General features: G+C 38.3%; 1 protein-coding gene across 4 annotated transcripts in view; it reads left to right on the forward strand.

The window, feature by feature from the left end:
* LOC101156850 (SPRY domain-containing SOCS box protein 4) overlaps positions 1-13,217 on the forward strand; it is a 78,585-nt gene that overhangs the window by 43,540 nt on the left and 21,828 nt on the right. For 3 of the 4 annotated variants that reach the window (XM_020710976.2, XM_020710977.2, XM_011486647.3), the window contains exons 2-3: positions 1-139; positions 224-958. In XM_020710976.2, coding sequence (XP_020566635.1) covers positions 226-958 — 733 coding nt within the window. In that variant the 5' untranslated portion in view covers positions 1-139; positions 224-225. The remainder of the gene's footprint in view (positions 140-223; positions 959-13,217) is intronic. The other variant, XM_020710979.2, reaches the window with a different exon arrangement.

A 13,217-nucleotide genomic window follows, 5' to 3' on the forward strand; every position in this document is an offset into this window, starting at 1 on the left:
ATGTCTTAGCAGCTCTATATGATGACGTTTGTGGCATGAAACCGGATCAAACCCATCTCTCTTTCATCATTCCCTCCTCCATCTCCTTCTCTCACTCTCCAGGGAGGAAGTGCCTTATCAACGTCGTCGCATTTATGAGGTAACATCAAGATCTTCATCCAGATACACAGAACACACCGTTATCTTGCTCTAACATGTCTTTGTTTCAACCACTTTCTCACAGAAATGGGCCAGAAGATTTCTGGCGGCATTAAGTCGGTGGATGGTCGTGGAGAAAGTGGCGCCTCCCCGTCATACCGGCCCACCGCTCATCGACGGCAGCATCTTGAGCTGAGAGGCCCAGACTTTTCCAGGCCTCCCAGATTAGACCTTTTGCTGGACATGCCATGTGTTGGGGTGGAGACCCAGCTTCGTCACGCTTGGAACCCTGACGACCGTTCACTCAATATTTTCATCAAAGACGACGATAAACTGACTTTTCACCGGCACCCTGTAGCTCAGAGCACAGACTGCATCAGAGGGCGCGTCGGATACACGCGAGGTCTACATGTGTGGAACATTCACTGGCCTGCCCGGCAGAGGGGGACCCACGCTGTGGTTGGGGTGGCAACGGCTGAAGCTCCTTTACATTCTGTTGGGTACACGGCGTTGGTGGGTTCAGACTCTGAGTCGTGGGGCTGGGATTTAGGCCGGAACAGGCTGTACCATGACAGTAAAAACCGGGCCCACAGCTCCCTGCCCTCATACCCGTGTTTCCTGGAGCCTGAGGAAACATTCATCCTACCGGACTCCCTGCTAGTGATTCTGGACATGGATGAAGGAACACTAAGCTTCATGGTGGATGGACAGTACCTAGGAGTGGCATTTCGAGGCCTAAAAGGAAAGAAGCTTTATCCCATCGTCAGTGCCGTGTGGGGGCACTGCGAGATATCCATGAGATACATCAACGGCTTGGATCGTAAGTACTTCTCTGTTGTAACTCACATCAAACTGGAACCTAATTTAGTACACAAAGACTCATCTTTGCCTAAAGATCTTGTTTACTCTTGATAAATATCAATTATAAAAAGTCAAGTTAGTTTTCTTTATGAAAACAAAACAAAATAACAAATCTTTAATTAATTTGAAGTGAGTCAGTGTTGGGGCAACAGCAGGACTCTCACTGATTGTGACACGCTTTCGCACGTCAAATGTTTGGGTAAGATTTTGAGTCTGTTGTGCAACTCTGTAAATTTAGAGCTGTGCCTTTCTTACACACTTTCTTCTGACAGCCAAAGGTGTGAATGTTAAGAAAAGATGTCGCTGTCTTGTTTTCACATTTGATCTTTTAAAGGAGAAGATTTAAAACATGCTGCTTCTGTTAAATACGAACAACACTGAAAATACACATTAGCGTTAAGAGAAAAGGACAAAATCTTCTTGTGCGGTCATGGATGACGTCTGTTTTGAGATTTGGAAAGTTTCAACAAGTTTACACTAAAATGTCAGTTTGTTTCTCTGCTCTTTTTGGAGGCTTTTCTCTCTCCATTTATGAGAACAATGCAGTTATTAAAAGGGTTTTTTCCCCCTGCAGCTTTGCTCTATCTTTGTTGTTCTATTGATCAGGTTTTGTTGCAGCTTTTATGTTGTTCTCACAGTTTGGTTTTGGAATTTCTTATTGCAAGAGCACAAAGCCAACTGAAAGATCCGGTTCTTATGTTTAGTCTAAATATCAGCATCCATTCTTTGCACATCAAAGCAGGAAATGAGTTCTATCGTTTTTCAGAAATGGTACTTGGATGCAGATTTGCTTTCTTTCAGGAGACTCCTCTTTTTGATTTTCATAAGCGTGACCGAACAGGCATGCTCTTGTTATCATGTCAGTCTAAACAATGACTCTTTTCAGAAGCATACTTAGACACACATCGTGGACACATACACCTGCCAGGAAAGGAAAGTGTGTGCTATGAAAACAAACCGAAGCACGGTGTCTGTCTGTTTCCCTTGCTGTTAGTTTGCAGAACCCCGTGGGCCTTTTTTTGATTACACAACACAGTATTTTCGTGTCTGTTCCTCCGACAGAGAGCCGAGAGGGAACCCTTCTCTCTTTGTAGTTTGTTCCGCCTCATTTCTCTTTGCCCAGTCGTCTCAGATTTCTTTTTGAAATACTTTTCTCAGAAGTTTTCTGCTTTCAGTGGAGACTGTGACAATTGCGGCTCCCTTTTCCTTATTTATTTATTTGTATCTTTTCATTCCTAACCCTCTTAGATATGGAGAAACATGAATGTAAGTGTTCCCATGGTAAGAGGACAACTGACGGGTTAAAAAAAATAGTCCCATCCATGCTTCAGTTGGGATGTTTTCATGGCAAAGTGTCAGCTGGCACACTTGTGTGAATCAGAAAGAAAACAAATCTTCTCTCAAGGTAACTTCAAAGCACAAAGTCGAGTGAGTCGATGAAAGCACATTACCTCAGTCATTTTCCATTTATGGAACCACCCACTTAATTTCATAGTGACTGTGCAATGGGCCATCAGGGAGAGGGCTGACTTTCTTCAAAGCTCTCACTTCAACAAGTATTAAGACCTCATGGTGTGAAATGTGATTTGACTGTAGAAAATATGTTAAATTCAATGCAGCATCCATTTAAATCCATGCACGGGCGTGTGAATGTGAAGAAGCATGAATGACATTAAGCATCAATGGAGATTTTTTTTCTGACAATATAACATGTTAAGTTACTAAGAACTTAATTTCATTACAACCCAAGCAACATGTCACTGGGTAAATATTGATGTTTTGCATTTTCCAAAGGTCCAAATTGGTTTGACACGAGCAGTAAAACGTGGTTCATGCGAGAACCAAGAAAGTATGTCTCATACTTTATCCCTGTGAGACACAAGACATGTCAGCTTTGTTCTGGTTCCAAATGTGGTTTTATTGCATCACCTTAGTTGACCCAGTTATACTATGCTTTCCTACGATTGGTCCAACATTTAAATTTGGTGTTGTTATTGGGCTGTGTTAAAAATATCAAATAACAAATTAGAGTAAATTTTAAGTTACATGATGCAATTTCAATTAATTAAATCTGATAATTTTTTTACTATGGAATTAGGTTTGAAAATTATTTAGGCAAAAAGAAGATTATTCTGTGGGGAAAGAAAGTCATAAAGATTTTGATAAAGTTCCTCATTTGCACAGTTTTTTAGACTTGGTATAGAACAGGCATGTCCAAAGTCCAGCACGTGGGTCCACATTCAAATTTCTACTGGTCTGCAGGCTCTTGTGATAAAATCCATAATATGTGGTTTGCACTGCAGCACTTTCTAAGAACTTTCTTGATTGTAATTGAGTAAATTACGTCATAAGCCACTACAAACCTGTGGCTACTTGACCTTCAGGGCCTTAAAGGTTAAATGAGAGGAAACGAACACTTTTTGAAGAAATTGACTGATTAAAAGGAAACAAACTGAAACAATATTTTAATCAAAGTAAGATAACTATGTGTGTTATTTTCCTGTTCACATGGTTTAAATTTCAAAATGTAAACCAGTAATCATTGAATAATGAATAACATGTAACATTTTATTTGAATCCAGATAAAGGGATTTTTCCAGAAATAGTTTTTTTTCCATTTATTTTTTATCTTTAATTACAAAATTCACATTTAATTTTGTTTAAAAATGTATTTAGATGTGTATTTGAAAAAATGAAAAGTATCCTACTGCAAAAATAAGATGTTCATTAAAGAATTGATTTGCTTTGAGACTCTGCATAATGTGAATATAAAGGTTCAGGGAGTGCAGGCTGATTGTTTGGCCCTCACACATTTTCACTCCTTCAAATCTGTCCCCACCCCTGCTTAAGCCTGCTCAAAACAATATCAAATTTATCGGTATCGCGATATCAAGCTGTGCATATTGCAAAAGATAGCAACAGTGAATGGTTACCTTAAATGTGCTTTAAGTATTTAACGAATCGAATAAATCCCTTGATGCATTGGACCAATCAGATGGAGCCCTTTAATGTTAGATGCTCGCCTCCTATGTAGACTAGGGTTAACTCTTTTTTAAATGAAACTGTTACAGTGAAATGGAAATGATGGTTTTTGTGTTTTTGCTATTTCTTCATTTATAGCAAGTTATATCGTCATCGCAATATTGATCATTAATATTGCAAATCATAAGTTTTCCTTATATCATGCTGCCCTTGTATAGAAGAAACAGTTTTTATAATCATTTATAATAATTTTTTAATGAATCAATATTTACTTAAGTCAAATCCAATCATGAATAACTTGAGGAGGGAGCCGCAGTCTTTAACACTGAAAGCAGAGTTTTGTGTGGGGGGTGCTTAGCTAGGGTTTTCTTTTCTAAACCTGTAAGGACGGGGTTGAAATGATTGGATGTTTTTTTTGGTGCTTTGACCCATGCAGTCATGCCACAGACTTTTGAGGAAAATCAGGTTATTATGTATTCTTCCTAAAAAAAAAAAAAAACAAAGAAACACTTCTCTATCTTTTAGCCACAACTCCTTCTTAAGAATGTTTATCATGGAGAAAAAATTGTGTTGCAAAGTGTGAGATTACAGGCAGTAAATGCAGTTATTATGGACTTTAGTTTGAATCAGCTTGTCTGTCCTATTTTTTGTGAGTCAGCCTGTAAGAATGAAGTCATAATTGCTGTCTGCTTTTGAGGATATGAGTGTTTGTCAATGGAAGTTCATCACCAGACATTGTATCATGTTCTGTTGCCTATTTCTGGATAATTGCTTCTTTTTGAGTTATTAGCGTGGCTGAAAGTCGAGATCGCTGCAGGTGAAAGTCTGTCCCTTTGTGTCTGTGAACTTGTGTGCCTAAATATTAAAAACATTCTCTCAGCACTTTGGTAAGGGCTTCCTCTAATAGGCCTTTCTATTAGTAGAGACTATTAATATTATGGCTGGAGTATTGTTGTTGAAGCGGGAAGCATTGCGTATTAAAAATAGATTTATGGGCTCGCCGTCTGTTTGTCACATTGTTTGTTTTTCTCGTCCTTTAGGCTCCTGCACCATTATTATCATTTTGCTTCATCTTGGATCATCGCTCCCATTTCTGCAGTAACTCAACAGTGAGGTTTCCAAATAGGGGATTGTTGTTAAGTATGTTTAGAAATGTTTCTACAGGATGAATAATTGAAATTTTCTGCACCTTACCTGTTAGTAGTTTAACAGATGCTGCTTTACTGCACTGTCGTTTTCTCATTCATCTCGCTTTGCCTTTATCTGTCTCCTATTTTTAAGCGTTTTACCATCACAGAAAAGACAAAAATTACTTGTCAGTAAGTTTTATTCAATGAAACTATTGCTATGAAGAAACAATGAAAGTTTCTTTGTTGCTTCCAGCCTCCTGTGTAGGACTGTAATATCAAATGTATTAGAGACTGAGAAATATGCAAAGTAATCCTGATTTCAAAAACCCCCAAAAATACATTTTTATTTAAGTGCCTGAAGTACCTACCTCTAAATCCTCACTTTTGTTTTACATTTTCATCTAAGAAAGATGTACTTATTCCAAAAGCTGCTGAGAACTTTGCTAAGATTTCTACAGTCACCACATTTATAACAACTAGTTAGAAAAAGGCACTATTGACTGTAGATGTTTGAAATTCAACTAAATGTCAGAACAATTTTCCAGGTCTTTTTAGCCAAGAACCCAGTGACATGAGGATGATATAAACGGATTATTTGCTGCGAGGTACTAAATGAAACTTTTGTTCCCCATGAAAAAGTAACCTCCGTCACTCCCAAGCAGCAAATTTTGAATTTTCCGCATATGAGTCTGCGTCAGACTGGTGACCTGTTCAGGGTGAACCTTATCTCTGCCCAACAGGACTGGGTTTGTTGTTCCAACGGCTGGTTCTGAAGATGGATAGTTTTGATTTCACAATTACACATTATTTTTCTGCCAACACCAATGTTTCCCTCAAGTTCTCTTGTATCCCTTTGAATGGTTCAAATGTTAAAAACAGGAAAAGTAATAACACAAGTACCCGTAGATCCCGTTGTAGCAGAGTGACTGAACTGGTTTCTCTTCAAAAATCTCCTTGAGTAAAAGTTAAAAATACAATGTTTGAAAACTACAGCCATTTCTTCAAAAACTTTGCTCAAATATCATAAATACTTGCCTTTAAGGACCCACCTTTATTTTACAGTTTCATTTGAGAGAGACGTACCTGTTCACAAGTACTGAAGTAAATTTAACAGTTTTTCAAAAGGACATTGTCTTTTTGTAGTTTTTATATAAAGAGAAGAGAATTGTAGGTTTGTTAGGAATTACGGTAATACTATATTGTTTATCACCGTCACTCTCTTAAATGGTGCAAACAGTTAAAACTATGTAAAAAAAATAAAATAAGGAAGTGTTATAATTTAAACAGAATCCTATGCCACTTCTTATCTTTATAAGGCCAAAGAAGACCGGCGTCCTCATGTGTTACTGATGCTGGGAGGTTTCTCATATAACAACTGTAATGTGATTTCTGATACAACCTCTTGGGTCACAGGGACTCAGAACCAGTCATTACTGCTTCAGAGACTTTGCTGGAAGCAACATTTGTGGAAGAGGAAAACTTTGTTTGCTGTGAAGGTAACTTGAGAGGAGCGAGCGAGGAGATGTGTGTGAATGTAATAAAAGGAAAGAAAACCTGGTGAAGAGTTCCAGCAGTTCTAACCTCCCGGGAAGATGATTTAAAGCAGAAAACAATGGCAATAAAAGCAGTTTTCAACAGCAAGGGCACCAACTAGAGCCTTTGTTAAAGTATGATGTGATTCAGGCAGTGTGATTTAGGCTACCCATTGCATAGATCTGATAGTTTAGGCCACATCTAATTTTTTTGGGACAGTCTAAACTATCCAAATGACACATTTTTTTAAAATCCAACCTGGTTCACTTTGAACTGTAATCTTGGATCAGATTCATATCTGATTGTTTTTCTCAGTACAATGTCATTCTCTACGAGGTAGCTGCAGTTTTAGTTCACAACAGGGAATACTTTTTGACTTCATCCCACAAGCTTGGAGACTCTTAGTGAATCTCGAACAAGCAAACAGAAAAATCCCAAACCAGCTTCCGCTTCGTATAATTAAGGGCCAGAGGTCCATTTGTGATGGAGCATGTGTAGCTTGGTTTTATTATTTTATAAGATTTGTACAAAGTTACATAGTCTGAGACAGGAAGGGCACTTGGCGAACACGTTGCTTCGCAATTACTGATGACAGTAATGTAGATCTGCATTAAAATTTCATGTCTCTTTCATTTGCTCACCCAGGTGTTTAAAACATTTGGCAAAAAAGAGCTTGAAAATAGCAGCAGCAAGTCATTAAAACGCAACACTGGTCACAAAGAGATCCAATCAAACTTTGTTCAGATAGATGATTCAAATCATTTAATACAAGGGAATTTGCTCATAAGGGAAACTCGTGGGGTGTATAAATACTACCTTGTTAAAAGTAACGACTCCGGGTTTTCCAGCAGTGTAGCACAAACTCAAGTTCTGAGCTTTACGCCATCTTCTGCTTTTATGTGGGTCAGTGGGTTGATGCTTTAAATAAGCAACAAGACAGAGAAATGCAACCATAAGAGGATACAATCCAAGGATTTTGTTTATTTGTCCCTAGTCTAGGTAAATGCAGAGGGTTGTGTCTCGAAGCGCATCCGGCATAAAACCAAAGACATAAATTGTGAACAGAACTTCAATCGTGACCCAGGTAACAATGATTTTCACTGGTGCTGTTGACTTATAGGGTTCTGGTCGAAATTGTAAGAAGAAGAGGAGGAAGTTCATAGAACAAAGGCAAGAATGTTGAACTCGGGGTATGAAGTTTGAATGTCGGGACTATGACGGGGAACACTAGAGAGTTGGCCGACAAGATGGAAAGACGAAAGGTGCAAATCCTGTGTGGCCAAGAGGCCAGATGAAAAGGGAGTGAGCAAAGCTTATAGATTGGGAGCAGCAGGTTCAAGCTGTTCTATGATGGTGTGGATGAAAAAAGAGACAAAGGAGGAGTGATCCTGAAAGAGAAGTTTGCTAAAAATGTTCTGGTGGTGAAGAGTGTCAGATAGGTGATGAGTCTGAAGCTGGAAGTTGAAGGTGTGATGTTGTCACAGGTTTATGCCCTACAGGTAGGTGATCATCTAGAAGAGAAGGGGAGAAACAAAGCTGATGAGTCGTACAATGAAGTTATGGGAAAGAGTAGTGGAAAACAGGATGAGGTCAGAAGTGGGTATTTCTGAGCAGCACTATGGTTTCATGCAGAGAAAGAGAACTTCAGATTGAATGTTTGCTTTTAAGATGCTGCTGGAGAAAAACAGAGGAGGTCTGAAGAAGCTGCATTGTGTCTTTCTAGATCAAGAGAAAGTGTATGACAGCAAAGAGAGAGAGGAGCTGTGGAGTTGGAGTTGTTTAGGACATGCATGAGAGCTGTAAGACAGTGGTGAAATGTGTTGTAGGTGGGACAGAGGATTTGAATGTGAGACTGCAGCAAGGATCAGCTTTGAGCTCCTTTTTGTCTGCTCTGATGATGGACAGACTGACAGATTGAGGTTAGACAAGAATCACTGTGCATCATGATGTTTGCAGATGACACTGATTTGTTGAGAACAGGAAGCAGGTGGAGGAACATCTGGAGCGGGGGTCTGCAACCGTCAACAAACAAAAGTACATTTTTTTTTTGCATAAAATATAACATAAACAGAAACATAATCTTTTAGGGAAACATGAAAAGGTTTACAACTTTTAAAGGGAAGTTTACATGACTTAATTTCAAAATAAAAGGATTATCTCAATTTAGCAAATGTAGAGGTAATGTGATGTCAGCAGTGGTTTAAAAAGAAAGAAAACTACATCTCAGCCAGAAATTTGTAAATTGTGCTTGCTGACATCAAATTGATTTTCTGTGGTATACAGTGCTAAAATGTTTGTCAAAATCTTCAACTTTGTGAAACTAATAAGCTACTAATTGTTTGGGCATTATGGGTACTGTAGTCAGAAAAGGTTGACTTTTCTGACTATTTTGTTTGCCTTGATTGTCAGAAAAATCGATTACTTTTTAAAATTCAAAACATAATTTTTGTTCAACCAGAGAACCATTAAGGAGGAGTCAAAGAGCCACATGTTGCTCCAGAACCTCAGGATGCAGACCTCTGATCTAGAGGTACATCTCCCCTTTCAGTTACTGTTGTGCTTCAGGTTATCCTGTGTCACAATTTACCAAGAACACTGTACACTGATGAAGAGTCATGAAACCATCAGAACTTACTGTGCGTTCTCCGGTTCCCCTTATGCTGTGCATAAACCTGTATCTCAAACGCTATGATGGTGCATTGGTTCTGTTTTTTAAATCTGAATTCCCTGAAATGTTTTGGCCTATGGTCTTATTTCATCAAAACTGTTTAGTTCCAGTTTTATTGCAAAGATTGGCAAATAATGGTTAAGCTTAGGATCAGGGAGTGCATATAACTGTGCAATTATATCACCATACTTTTCTCTGAACCATCACTAACCAGTTTGCTGACATCATTGCAATCTATAAATAAACTGAATAGCTCTGACAGTGTAGTAGACTGTTTTAATCTAATGTCTTTCATTCAAGATGTTAAAGTAGTTCCTTCAAATGACTTAACCAGAGCTTATGACTGAATGGATGCTGTTCTTTTAAAAACCTCAGATTATTTGCAAATCTAAATCAACAAAATGGATCCTTTAAAGACTATTAAAAAAAAGGACTGTATAGTGGTTTCTTTTTTGTACTTTTTTTCACTTCTTGTGTGTGTGTCTCTTCACTTACTGACTCTGCAGCATTAATGGGATTATTATTGATCACAGCGCCCTCAAGCCAGAGTTCTGTGCACCTGCTCTCACTAATGTCCTCAGCAGCTGGAGCTTGACCCACTATAAGGAACACCTCCAAGAGCAAATGCTTGAATATTCATAAACTAACACAAAAAAAAAAAAAAAAAAAAACAGGCACTCGCCTGAAATTGTAACCCCGGACAGTAAACCAGTGACATTTTTGTAATATTAATTCGCAGATGTAGCTGTCGCTATAGCAACCTGACTGCCAAGGCAATGTATCCTCGAAGATATTTTTAAAGCCTGCCTTCTGAAGGCATCTCGATAGTGCTGTAGAGATATAAATGGCTCCTTTGTCTTACCTAAGGACACAGGAAACGTCTCTCACTGATGCAAAGAATGAGGTCAGAAATTTGATATAGATTTGAGAATTTGTTATAGGTCATCAGATTTGGTCATGGTCCACATTGAGTTATTCACAGACATGCTTTGTTCTTAAAATTTCTATTCATTTTTTGTTGAAGTGATATGTTTTAAACACATTTTTATGTTTGATGTTCTTTTTTTAAAATCTTATTTCAGATAAACTCTCCACTTTTGAAAGTTTGTGGTTTATTAAATAATGTTAACAAAATTAAAAGTGGTAAATATTTGTGAAAAACACTTAATAGGGTTTTAACACACTTATTTCATCTGAGATCCTCTTTCTAATCTTGATAATTAATATTATTATTTATTTATTTGCATATTCTTGACCCTTGTGCTATCTTAGATGACCCCACCCTTACATTGACATGTTCTCCTTACCATGACAAAGGTGGATAAAGGTGGAAAGATTTCATGTAATTCATGGACACCTGTGAGGTTCACAAATCATTGAAGAAAAAAGGTTCAGCGCACTGTCTAGTGGGTCTAGATGACCCAACTCCCAATGTGAAAGTACCTAGGATAGCACAAGGGTTACGGTCGCCTTTTGTACATAAATAGGTAGACAGCAGAAAATTACTGAACATGAAAAGAGGAGGCTGTTAAAAAAGTGTGAAAAACATAGGAAGTCCTCTTTTATGCCAGCATGTATATTTAAACTTTTGTTATTTGCAATCGCATTTTTTCAGTTTATCATCAAAAGTGTGTTATTATAGGCAATAGAAACAGGTTTTAGTGGATTCTTTCTGCCCTGTAGTCAGTGTTGTCGCCCGACATCAGGCTCAGAGATCAAAAGAAATTTATGTGGGCAAGAAAAGCTTAGGCGTTAAAATCAGTTTTGAAAGCTCAGCAGTTGCTTTCTACAAGCCCATAAATCCCCCGTTTAACTCCGCCACAGCAGAGGCTGAGTGCACACGGGGCCTGCTTTTACCAGAGACTCGTTTTCCCTTCATACGACGGCTTTGTAGAAAAACAAAAAAGTTGTAATGTGTTTATTGAAAAAAGTGTAAAAAGGAACATTTTTATTTTGATAGTTTTTACTCTTCTTGAACGTGGAACATTGTTTTCAAATTCAAAATGTTTCTAGTTGCGCACACACAGACTCCACATCTGGTTTTGTTATCATTTGATCATCAGTCATCCTCCGGGCTTCACAGTGAATAGGATCAAGGTAATCCTCCAGATCTTTGTCTCCTTCGCTCTTTGTTCAGGACGCCGTGGACTCGGCCTCCAATCAGCACCTCTATTTGGCTTCCTGACACGACCAATTTACTGACCGATCCTTGTGCGCTGGTCATTGATGCAGCTCTGCACAAAAGTGTCTCAGCCCTCTCCCTTTGCCTCATTGGCGGGGTAAAAGCCATTTAATGTTTCTCTCATCAGGTCATTCATTATAATTATTTTGTGGCTTAGCAAAATTCAATGCTTTTTTCTTTTACTTGTGTGTGAACTAGAAGGTACAAGTTAAACTGGAGGTCCAGGCAGTTGGTACTCTTAGGGGAACAATATATTTTGGTTAACTTGTATTTTACTACAAGTCTTTCTGGATAGTATCCATTTGTTCTCATTAAAACCTCACTGTTCTATTCTCAAAACAAACATCTTAAATACCAACTCCAATAAAATTGTTGTTTTTGACATGTTTTTGTGGCTTTTCTCCTGATGACAGAGGGCATACATAGAGATAATTAAACCCTAAAATTGCCTTTTCTGTAGTCAAATTGTTGCGAATCAGGAGCAGATGAAAAAATGCCATTGGCAAAAGCTTATAGTTGTGACGTACGGCCTACAATCAGCAGGCCACAAGCTCCCTGCTCCGCTCCATTCTGATGTATCCACTTGTAAATCCATATGCGTCTTTATTTTCTTCGTCTGACCTGGAATCTGGTTAAAAACAGGACAGCTGGATAGCTCCAATATTGCTTGCCATTTTTGTTAGCCTGAGGGTGTAAGGGGATGTAAACTAGCGGGAGCGAGTGTAAACAAAGGGATCATGGGAAATGAATGAAGACTTATTCTGCGCCAACAGTCTAACCCATAACTTAGAGGTGAATTTCTGATGAATTCCTGCCGCCTGCAGAAACTATGTCCAAAAAACGACCCAGGTTTTTTGATTTAGTCTAAGAACAGCATAATCATAATTAAAAGACTACTGGGAATTGTTTTACAATAGATCAACAGAGGATTGGACGTTAAATTCGAGACAAACTTGCTTTTGTTACAGTTGTAGTTCTGTTTTTGGCAACAAGACAGAAACCTGACATATTCTGACTTTTTGTTCTTTTCCAAGTTTGTTTTGTATAGAATGCACTTTTTTTAAATTTACTACCTCTCACTTGTTGAATTAATTTTCAAATTTGATCTTTTATTCATATATCTTAATTAAATGGACAAATATGACTTCTGAATAGATTGGTTTTCTCAGATGACCTTCATTACATTAGATTTTGAAAACCTCATCTCTAACTTTTGTTTATTCATGCAATTAACTATACTTCTACTACAGGAGTCTCTTACTCCCATATAAAAAAAAATGGTGAAAGAGCTGCAGGTAATGAAAGCTGCTTGAACGTTTCTCTGAGGATATTCTGGCCCCTTTCCTCTCTCTTTCTCTGGAGTTACAGTCTTTGGTGGAATCCATCGCCACCTGTCTTTCTACGTTACCCCTTTCTTTCTTTTTTTGTCTTTATTTACTTCTTCTTTTACCAAACACAAACCCACGGCGGAATTTGGTGTGAAATCTGTGTGCTTTCCTGCTTTGCATTTTCCCTATCATGATCAGTTCACAATCACCAATTTGTGGAGTGATTTAGGCAAAAGCAGAGGAGGAAACTGCAAGATTGAATCTTGGCAGAAGATAAGATCTCTTGAGTCTTCTCTGTACAGTAGCTGCTTTAACTCACAATTTTCCTCCTGTTCTCCCTTCTGTGGGCCCAGACTGCACATCTGCCTTTGGGGTTAGCCATTACTTATCTTAAG

Source organism: Oryzias latipes, chromosome 17 (genome assembly GCF_002234675.1).
Source record: "Oryzias latipes chromosome 17, ASM223467v1".
Lineage (NCBI taxonomy): Eukaryota > Metazoa > Chordata > Actinopteri > Beloniformes > Adrianichthyidae > Oryzias > Oryzias latipes.